General features: G+C 64.4%; 1 protein-coding gene across 3 annotated transcripts; it reads left to right on the forward strand.

Annotated features, from left to right (window-relative positions):
• Positions 1–1,078: 1,078 nt before the first annotated feature.
• Positions 1,079–9,813, forward strand: CALY (calcyon neuron specific vesicular protein). Of its 3 annotated transcripts, none has more exons than XM_054584856.1 (5): positions 1,079–1,359; positions 6,936–7,090; positions 7,927–8,040; positions 8,595–8,708; positions 9,517–9,813. In XM_054584856.1, exons 2-5 carry the CDS (start codon positions 6,956–6,958, stop codon positions 9,811–9,813), a joined length of 660 nt encoding a protein of 219 aa, XP_054440831.1. In that variant the 5' UTR covers positions 1,079–1,359; positions 6,936–6,955. The 3 variants fall into 3 exon arrangements, with proteins under 3 accessions (XP_054440831.1, XP_054440839.1, XP_054440821.1); XM_054584864.1 differs by lacking the exon at positions 1,079–1,359 and adding an exon at positions 1,668–1,804; XM_054584846.1 differs by lacking the exon at positions 1,079–1,359 and adding an exon at positions 2,331–2,562.
• Positions 9,814–10,331: the final 518 nt, after the last annotated feature.

A 10,331-nucleotide genomic window follows, 5' to 3' on the forward strand; every position in this document is an offset into this window, starting at 1 on the left:
TCAGGGGGCGCTTTACTCAGAAGACCACCGCTTCACTGTAGACGGACGCACAAGCAAACGCCCCAAGAGACGCACAGGAGGTGGCCCGGGGAAGGGGCGGGGCTTCCATGCCGCCTTGGGGAACACCACTCCCCCCGAATTTTCACACGCTTACCAGCCCAGAAACTCTCCGAAGCCAGTCCTCTCGGGGTTTTGTAGAAGCTTCGTTCCACAGGCAAGATGGATAAAATCCTAGACTATGGCGACTGATTCAGCCTCCAGCCCCTCCCCTCCTGGGGGCCACGCAGGCGGTGGGACTAGCCCAGTCATAGAGGTGACTGTAATAATAAAAATTAGCCCTGGCCTGCTAATCAAAGGGTCGCCGGTCAATTCCCATAGGGGCCCAGGCCTGGGCTGCAGGCCAGGGTCCCCGTGAGGGGCATGTGAGGCAACCGCACATCAATGTTTCTGTCCCGCTCTTTCTCCCTTTCCCTCTAAAAATAAAATCTTAAAAAAGAAAAACTGCCATTATAAAAAATTAAAAGTGTTGACAAGGATGTGGAGAAACAAGACTCATACATGGATGGTAGGAATGTACCATGGTGCAGCCACTTTGGGGAAAAGTTTAGTATTTCCCTAAAAAGTGAAATGTGAGCTACAGTCCCACCTCACCACTCGGCTCCTAGGCTACGAGAGAGGCTGTGTCCGCGCAGGGCCGCGAGAGCATCCGCGGCAGCGCTGGCCCAGACGGCCGGCAGCGGTCCCTGTGGACGGAGGGACAGCCCAACACAGGCGGCTGTTCAGCAGCAACGGGGAGCGCGGCTCCGGCCGCGGCCATGGCTGCCCTCCAGCCATGGGGACAGGGGGCGCACGGCTGCCATGACACCAAACATCTGCGCGGCGCCTTCTCTGCCGCGCACTGAGCCGGCGCTGGGGCGCGACAGTGACCGAGAATGACAGACAGGCTTGCCCGAGGGAAGCTGACAGCCCAGGAGCTTAGATACTGAAACGGGAGAAGAGGGGGCGGCGACCAAACCCAGCGGTGCCTCAACCCAGGTGACCGAGGGAGGCCGGAGCGAAGTCTGAGAGCCGGATATGCCCAGGCCAGGGCTCAGCTGACCAGGGCGTCTGTCCCCTGCAGTGAGGTGTGCGCGCGCGCCTGAGCAGGCGTGAGGCTGTGGGGCCCGGGTGCAGCTGCGGCGGGGGGCAGGCGCCGGGCTCCCCTCCCCCAGCTTGCGTCTCCCCAGCAACAGTAGCCTCGGTCTGGGGCTCAGCCCCTCCCCCGCCCCGCCCCAGCTGCGGCTGCGAAGCGTCTGGAACCGCATCCTCGTCCGGAGTCCGGAGACCGCAGCCCGCCGCCGCAGCCCGTCGGAGCCGCCCGTGAGCCATTTCCACATTTCTCCCTGTGGAGCGAAGAGCGGGGCGGGGGGCGTGTGCGCAGGTGTACCGGTGCGTGTGCGGGGCTGGCAGCGTGCACGGGAGTGCGGGGCGCGCTGCGCCTGGCCCGATGGCGGGCAGGCCGAGCCGAGGTCCTCCCTCAGGGGCTCCGCCGACCTGAGCGAGGCTGTGGTCCCCAGGCCTCCCGGACGACCGGGCCCCCGCGGGGCGAGCTGCTGTCTGGGCCTCCCGGAAGGGCCGCGGTGTCCGGCCGCGCACACATCTCCGGTCCTGGACAGAGTGGGGAAGCTCGGGTGGGCTAGGGCTGCCGGACATCACCCCCTGCCCCGTGGTGCCTGCAGCCCCCTCCCCAGGAGCCGGCTCCACCCCTGCAGATGTGGGAGAGCCAGTGAGAGCTGGGCGTCCTGAGATGGGGCGTAGGCGCCAGGTACGGGACCCCAGCTCTGGGTGGGGGGAGTAGGGTGAGGGGGAAAAGGGGTTTGGCAGAAGGAGCGTCGAACATACCACAGCGGCGAGAAACGTTGGGGACACGGGGGCGGGGGTGCTGCGTGGCCGGCTGGAGGCCGCCTAGGGCAGGGAGGGGCATTTCGGAGAACCACCTGCCGCTCGCAGGCGCCAGATGCGGGGCCACAGGTGGCTGGTGCGTGGGGAGCAGAAGCCATTTGCAGCCCTGGGTCTCCCCGACCCGGCTCCCTTTTCTGGGCCTCATAGCTGGGCCGCTAGCCTGCAGTCTACCTGCCCTTGAAGTAGGAGCCAAACGCACAGGGCGAGGGGCGGGAGGGCACCAGGGTGGGGGCTGGGCAGTCTGCTGGGTTTCAGCCAGGCTAGCAGGCCCCCTGCGCTCCGCAGTCACATGCACGCCCGACACGGGCTAGTGCCCGTGCGCGCTGGTGCCCGTGCGCGCTGGTGCCCGTGCGCGCTGGCGCGCACCTCTCCTGACGCAGCATCCCGAGTGTGGGGCGGTGCGAAAGCGAGTCTGTGACTGTGACCTGCAGCCGAGCTTCACGGGCCTTCACCTAAGGGTCCGTGTCCCTCCATCCCTCCATCAGCACTGACTTCTCGCTCACCCTGTGCCCCCTCCCCAAGCCTCGGAGAAGAGGCCTGCACCGCCCCTTGCCCCGGGAGCCGTCAGCGGATGGGGAGCAGGTGACCCGCTGGAAAAGACACAATTACAGCGCGGAGGAGGTGCGGAGGGGGAGGGGCCGGTGGGAGGAGTAGGGACGACCCTCTACCCCTTTCTGTGGAGCTCTGTCTGTCACGTGATTGAGCTCGGCCAGCCTTCCCAGTGGGTCCTGTGACTCAGCAAAGGAAAGACGTGTTGGGGGGAGGTGTCCCCACCTGCGGCCCAGCCCCTCCCCCAGCATCCTGCCCGGCGCCTGGGGCCTGGAACCAGACTCGAAGGGTCCAGAGGGCCCTAAGTAGCTACTCCTCTTTCTGGAGGGGAGTCATTGCTGGCGCCTCTCCGTTGCCAAGGAAACCCACCACTACGTAATGTGGACGTCAAGCTGCGTCAGAGGAGTTGGACCTTTGGTTTGGCCCAAAGGGGACCGACCGGCCTCAGAAGCGGAGACCCTGATGGGGGTGTGGGGAGATCTCGGCCTTCCAGCTCCTGGTCAGACCCTGACGCTTTCCGCGCTCCGTGCTGCAAACCGCAAACATCGGGCTTGCACCACGGGGGCGTCGGCTCCGTGAAGGCCCCCCCAGTGGAAGGGGGCTGGGGTCCCCCAACCTCCCCTCAGTCTCTGGGCACTTGCTGCCCCCACCTCCCATCCGGAAGTCTCGCGTATCGGTCCCTCATCCCTGGCCCCTTCTAGGCGGGAGCTCTCTTTTCTTCCTCGCACCGGATGGCTCGACCTCTCTGTGTTAATATTCTGATCGTCCCCGAGACCACCCCTGCCTCACCGAGCACTGACCTCCCCCGCACGGCCCCGGGAGATGCCTGCCAGCCTGGGCCAGGGGCCCTCGTGGGCGGAGCCCTGGCCAGGCCCCGCCCACCCGGGAGAGCCCCGCCCCCAGCCTGGGCCTGGGCGGCACTTCGGCTGTAAGGGCCCGGGCCAGGGCGCAGGGTCCGGACTCTGCGGGGCCCTGGGAGGACCTTCCCTGTAGGTCCTCCCCCGTCTCCGCACTGCGGCGGCGGCCCTGAGCAATGCCCCTCTCGGCCCCGACGCCGCCAGCCCTGCACAGCGCGGGCCCCCCTGCCCTGCGCCTGCCACACTGCGCCCGTCATCTCTGGCTCGCTCCTGGGCGGGCCGCCTCTGTCCCCACAGGGCCTCCCCACACCTGCAACCGCTGGGACGCGGGACAGAGGTCACCTGGGGGCCTGGCGGGTGCGTGTGCTGGTGGGGCTGTCACAGGGAGGGCGTTTGAGGGTGGTGAGGTCACCCTAGGACAGGAATTTGGGGGGTGAGAGGCGCGGCAGTCTTCTCAGGGGGTGCAGATGGGGACAAAGGAGAGCCATGTTCAGAGGCCAGTGGCTTCCTTGGGCCACAGTGACAAATGGCCACCACGGGGGGGGGGGCTTGAAACAACGGGCATTTATTCTTTCAGGGGTAGGGGGGCCGGAAGTCAGAAATCAGGTGTCGGCAGTTCCTGCTTTGCTGCAGGCTCCTTCCAGGCCCCTTCCAGCCTCCGAGGGCCGGTGTCCCGGGCTCGTGGAGCGTCCCTCCGTTTCCGCCCCGTCTTCACGTGGCCTCTTCCCTGTGTGTCTGTGGCCAACTTCCCCCCTCGTGTAAGGACCCCGGGGAGTCACGGGAGCAGGGCCCTGTCATCCAGGGTGACCTCACCTTCACTCGATCACGTCTCATTTCCAAATGAGGCCACACTCGCAGGCGCGGGGGCAGGGTGTCGGCCGAGCTTGCTGAACCCGCAACAGCCTTTTGTCATTTTCAGGCTGCAAATACCTTCTTGGTCTCAGTTCCCATCTTTCAAAGGCTGTGTTTTGATAAGCAGAAGTTCGTCATTTTTTTGCAGTCCTTTTATCAATATTTCCTTTATGGTTGGTGCTTATTCATCATGTTGAAGAACTCATTCCCTCCACAAGACCAGGAAAATACTCTATCATCTTCAAGACGCCTTTCCAGCTCAGGCTGGTTTGCGGAGAATAGGCTTCTGCGTGTGGTGTGAGGCAGGGATCGGGCTCGCTGTTTCCCACAGGGACGTGTGTGTACCCCACAGCGGCTGCCCCCTTGCGTTGCAGCCCCACCTCTGTCATGAGTCCGCGGTCCGTGTGTGCAGCCAGCCACCTGGGTCTTTGCCAACCACACGAGCGCCACGCGGCCTAACCCCACTGCCGTACGATGGGCTGGGTGCCTGGCGTGAGACCCCCTTGTCCTCCTCAAGACGTTCGGGGACTCCTTGTTCCTCCGACTTCCATGTAAAATTACAGTGCTGGTCACGTTCACACCCAAAAAGCCTGTTGGGCTTTGACTGGTTTATTGACTCCACAGGTACATTTAAAGGGGAATTTACACTTTAAAACATGAAACCTCCCAAAATCCACGAGCACATCTCCCTCCACGTCCTTGTGGAACCCAGGGCTCACGCGGCGTCAGGCGGCAATGTCCGGCCGAGCGACCCATGGTCTCCTCCACGGGCGCCTTCTCGCCTCTTCTCAGGTCCATTCCTGAGCCTTCGCTCTTTCTGACACTGTTTAAATAAAAATCTTTGCCCAAAAAACTTTCTAACTTTTTTTGTCACTGATAGAAATCGAAGTGATTTCTGAATACCTGAAGTCCATTGACTTGCTGACATTACTTTTCAACCTTCATAATTTACCTGTAGCTTTTCTTGGATTTTCTACACACAGGAGACGTTTCATCTGTGAATAACGCGCGTGTGACCTCCTCCTGCCCAGGCCTCGCCTCTTCCCCCTTCCCCTGCCCCACAGCGTGGCGCGGACCTCCAGCACCACAGTTTGCGGAACTGAAAACGAAGGGTGCTTTTGTCTCCATCCTGTTGTTAAAGGCAAAGCTTTGACTGCTCACATTCAGCGAGGGCTGGTGCAGGGACTTCTGTGGGTGACCTTTACTGCCTGCTGTGCCGATAGATTTTAACACAGCAAACAGCCCTGGCTGGCGGGGCTCCATGGACTGAGCATCAGCGTGTGGACCGAGGGGTCGCCAATTCGATTCCCAGTCAGGGCACAGGCCTGGGTTGCGGGCGAGGTCCCCAGCAGGGGGTGCTCAAGAGGCAACCGCACATGGGTGTTTCTCTCCCACTTTCTCCCTCTCTTCCTCGCTCTCTAAAAAAAAAAAATAGAGCAAAACCAGTCAACAGAGGTTGAACCTTATCAAATACTCTTTCTACTACTGAAATTGATGAGATGATGTGTCCTTTTTACTCTGTTCGTATAGCGAAAAATACTAATTGCTTCCAGATGTTAAACTAATTAATTTCCAGAATACCCCCCCTCTTTTTGATGGCGCCTATATCTTGTCGGGCACCACTCACTTGCCGGTCATCGGCCCGTGCGGGGGCGTGGGGGGGAGGGGCCACCGCCGCGGCCTCCCCCGTTTGAGTTCGGCGTTATCTTGGCCTCACAAGCTGTTCCTTCGCTCTTTTCTCTGGCAAGTTGTGTATGAAATTTGCATTATTTCCTCCTGGCGTGATTCGTAGATTTCCATGGTGACTATCAGGGCCTGACGTTCTTTGTTGGAGGTTTTCACAGCTGAGTCGAGGTCTCCGTGGACGCAGGACCTTTCTCTTTTCTTCTTGTTGACGGAGTGGAGTTTGCTTTTCTGCTTTTTCCATTTGGGAGTCATTTGCTGTGCTCCCCCCACCCCGTGTCGGGACCCTTCGCCCTCCTCCCGGCCCCGCAGGCCCCTCCGCCGCCCGGACGTGGCCTTCTGACCCCCGGCTCCTGTCGGGGACGCCCAGCCCCGGGGGCCCCATGGCTGCTGCGTCTGTCTGGCCCGCCTGGGGTTGACTCGCCCCTGTCCTCTTCTGCGTGTCCCTTCCTGCATCTCCAGGAGGGGTGCCAGATAAAGCGCAGGACTCCAGTTAAACTTGAATTTCAAACAGGCAATGAGTAACTTCCTGAGAGAGGATGGCCTGTATTGCCAATCGCAGGGGATGTGCTTGTACTAAAAAGCAGCGGCAGCAGCATCCTTCTCGTCCGCGATTCAGATGTCCCCGTAATCAGCCCCCTGGTGTCCTGTTTTTATGTGCTGAGTCCAGCCACCCTACCCTCAGGCTTCTGTCGGGGACTGCCTTCTGTTGACTGGAATCGCCGCCCCTGGAATGTCCTCCAGCAGGTTGGCCAGTGGAAAATGCTGTCGCCATCGCGTGCCTAGGCAGCCGCTGGTCAGAGGTGCCGTCCATGGCGCGGCTGAGGGACCCACTGGGAGCCCAGGGGCCAGGAAGGGACCAGAAGCCTGTGGCTGGGCTCGCCTGGGTTGCCCCAGGGAGTTTGGCCTGACCCCTCACGCCCATCCCAGCTCCGGTGTGAGATGCATGGGGGCCAGCCTCCCTCTGGACCCTCTCTGCCCAGAGCCAGCTGGGCTGGCGTGGACGTCTGCGAGGGGGCCTTGGGCAATGACCCTGTGTCTGCTTCCGGACAGGACAAGGACCACCACCCACCATGGTGAAGCTGGGCTGGAGCTTCTCCGGGAAGCTGGGCAAAGACCTGGGGGCCCAGGACGGGGCTGCCATGGACAGTGTCCCCCTGATCAGCCCACTGGACGTCACCCAGCTGCAGCCATCGTTCTCTGACCAGGTGAGGGTCCTGGGCCAGTGGGAGATCCTTCTCAGTCTGCCCTGGGAACAGGGGTGTGGGGTGAGGTTTATTGGCAAGTGGCCTCCTTCAAGGGGTAGGAGAGCTGGGCCGAAACCCCAGGGCCACATGCAGCTGATCCCTTGTCGTCCAGAGCCACCGTCCTCCTCTGCACACGGGGCAGCCTGGCCACAAGTGACTGAGCATTCGCACACGGTCTCGGAGACGGCCCCTTGCGCCTCGGGTCACGCCTGAGACCAGGTCCTGGGGCGAGTGGCTGGTGCGGGGACAGCTTTCAGCAGGAATCCCGGGAAGCAGAGCTCAGCTGGCCCCGCCTGATCCCACGCAAGCCGCGGAGTACGAGTGGCATCAGGACTTTCCTAGCTGGGGGGCCGGGGACGGCCCCCTGTACCCATCTGTCGGCTGTTGGTTGGGGAGCGTGAGGGCAGGCGCCGCGGCCCCAGGCGTTCGCTGAGGGCAGCTCTCCGGCGACCTGGACTTCCGCTGTGTCTGCTGCAGTTCTGGCCCCGCTTCCCCGTGGACACCAGGAAGCTCCATCCTTGCCCCTAGGGGGCGCCCAGGGCACCTGCCTCTGCCCCCTGTGGAAGGGCCCTCGAGACTGAGAGCCAGAAGTCAGGGCCGCCTTCCTGGAGAAGGGGGCTAAGCTGTGGGGCGCAGGAGGGGAAGCTCCTGGCGGGGAGAGCCAGCGCCCCCAGAGCTGACGGCGGTCCGCAGATGGAGGGTCTCAGCCCCGGGGGCCCGGCCACTGGACAGCCCCGGCAGCTGGGCCCGCCCCAGCCTCCCGCCTCAGGGTCCCCCTGGGCCATCTCTTCACACAGGTGGTCATCAAGACACAGACGGAATACGGGCCGCCTTCCACAGGCCCGCTGAAGAAGCTCCCGGACCTGGAGGCCCAGAAGCTGGCCGGCACCAGCTCAGAGGAAAGACATGGGGTAAGCGGGCCCTCCCCACCCAGTGCTGCCCGGGGTCAGCCCCGCGGGGAGTCGGTCAGGCCCGGGCCCCTGGCTCAGGCTCCTGCCGTCAGAGAAGCTGGACAAGGACGCGCCCGGTTCAGGGACAGGAGGGGTAGGGACTGAGGACGGGGGCTGAGGGCTGGGGACTGGGCAGCACCAGGCTGGCCTGTGGCCGGCAGGCCCGCAGCGCCCCCTGCTGGACAGGGGCGCCGCGCCTCCCAGCGGCCGCCGGTCTCTCCCTTGGGGACGCGCAGCTTCCAAGTCGCCCTCCCGGCTCCCGCCCTGGCACACGCGTCCTCCGCCCTGCTTTAGCTCTTCACTTTACCGATGACGACTCTCCTCGTTTTTCTGTACTATTTCTAAAGCTTTCCATTGGTCAGTAGTAAAATCTGTTGTTTCTGAGGCAGAAGCACCCCTGCCCCAGGCCAGCGGGGTGGGGGGCTCAGTGCCGCGTGCAGCGCCCCCCGAGGGCTGCCCCCGGAGCCCAGGGGGGTTCAGCGCCCCCGCCCCGCCCCTCCTTACCCCCACGGCAGATGCCCGCAGCGCGCATGATCGCCTTCGCCATGGCCCTCCTGGGCTGCGTCCTCATCATGTACAAGGCCATCTGGTACGACCAGCTCGCCTGCCCGGATGGCTTCCTGCTGCGGGTAAGGCGGGCAAGCTGGGCCCCGGGCGGGGGGGAGCGGGGCGAGAGGGAGCCCCAGGCAGGAGCCCTGGGGGTCTCCTTGGCAGCCCGGGCGGGGCGCCCCCAGGTGAGCCTGGCGGCTGCACACCCCTGGGAACCTGATCTCCGAAGCTCCTGTGCCCTGTTATGCCCCAAACACACTCAGACCCTCTTCTGAAAGATTAAAGGGAAAGTGGTCCTAGGGAGACGTCCCACCTTCCTGTCACTGAGAAGTAAAACCTCGGGCGGGGGGGCGGCCAGCCCTCCTGGCTCAGCAACGCCCTGAGCAGGCCACGCCTCATGCGTGGGGCCTCTGTGGAATATCGCGTTAATATTTTCTCCGTAGTTGGCACACCGCTTCTTCCTTCTCTTTTGTCCTCTCTTTAATAAGAATTCTTAACACTTTTGGTGTATTATTCCAAAGCCTGTGATTTGTCAGCCGTGAATTCAGCCACTTTGACCCCAACCCCTGTGTTTCTGAGACAGGAGCACCGCCCCCCCAACACAGGGCCGGGGGAGCCTTGCTGTGCTTCCCAAGGGGCCCTTGTCTGCCGGTTAGGCCCCCATGCGCTGGGGATCCCCCTCGCAGGAAGGGCGAGGCACCCTGGGGCCCCTCCTTCTGAACAGGAGGTCTACCTTTGGTGGCTTGAAATTCGGGCAGAAACAAAGGTGTTTCAGGTCGTGTGCGCAGCATCACTGAACCGCGCAAAGGCGCGGGCACGGTCAGGCCCGAGGGGCGGCTGTCCCTGGCGGCCCCCGCGTCGGCCCAGCCCCTCCACGTCCCCCCACAGCACAGGATGTGCACCCCGCTGACCCTGGAGATGTACTACTCGGAGCTGGACCCCGAGCGCCACCGCCGCATCATGGCCGCCCTGGGCGCCTACCAGCCCAGTGGCAAGCAGGGCGCCGAGCTGCCCGCGCCCTGGAGGCCCAGCCGCCGCGCCGGCAAGGAGGCACCCAGGGCGGCCGCGCAGGCGGGCGCAGCCACGGCCACTGCGCTCCCCGGGAAGCCCGCGGCAGGCGCGGAGAAGGAGCCGGCGGTGCCTGCGGAGGGGAGCGCGCCGCCCCCTGCCCCCGCCCCGCAGTGAGGGCCCGCGCGCCGCCCGGCAGGTGAGCCCCGACGGCGGGTGACCCAGCCGTCGCTCAGCACCAGGGGCCCTCTGTCCTCCTGCCCAACCTCCGCCCCCCGCCCCAGCCCAGCTCGCCCGCCAGCCTGGCCTGGGGTGCTGTCCTCCCACGCGTGCCCCGGGCCCTGGGGTGGGGGTGCTCGGGGGGCAGGACACTCTGCCCGGCTCACCCCTCCGTCCGCCCCACAGCGCCCCGACCGCGGCACCCGTGACCGCCCCGCCGCCGCCCGGCCCGCCGCTCCGCCGCCTCGTGGTCGTGCCCCTGCCCCCAGGACCCCGCTGACGCCGCCGCCCCTCGCTCTGTCGCTTTTCTCTCAGTAAAGGTCCACATCCACGTCCACCTGTCCTCCCGTTTCTCCTGCGCTTGCTTGGTCCGCTGGCCTTTCCCTGCGCCCGGCCCCACGTGGGTGAGCCCGGCCTCCGGCGCCCACCAAGGGCCCCCTGAATTCCCGGGGCCGGGCGGGGCCAGGCCCTGGAGG

This window comes from Pteronotus mesoamericanus, unplaced genomic scaffold (genome assembly GCF_021234165.1).
Source record: "Pteronotus mesoamericanus isolate MK-2021 breed Mesoamerican mustached bat unplaced genomic scaffold, CSHL_Meso_final contig_1201, whole genome shotgun sequence".
Taxonomy (NCBI): domain Eukaryota; kingdom Metazoa; phylum Chordata; class Mammalia; order Chiroptera; family Mormoopidae; genus Pteronotus; species Pteronotus mesoamericanus.

Bases quoted from the DNA above. Each gene is read 5' to 3' on its own strand.
- CALY (XM_054584856.1), top strand. From the start codon at position 6,956: ATGGTGAAGCTGGGCTGGAGCTTCTCCGGGAAGCTGGGCAAAGACCTG. The intron at 7,091-7,926 runs GTGAGGGTCCTG...CTCTTCACACAG, and splicing joins AGCCATCGTTCTCTGACCAG to GTGGTCATCAAGACACAGAC. The intron at 8,709-9,516 runs GTAAGGCGGGCA...GTCCCCCCACAG, and splicing joins CGGATGGCTTCCTGCTGCGG to CACAGGATGTGCACCCCGCT.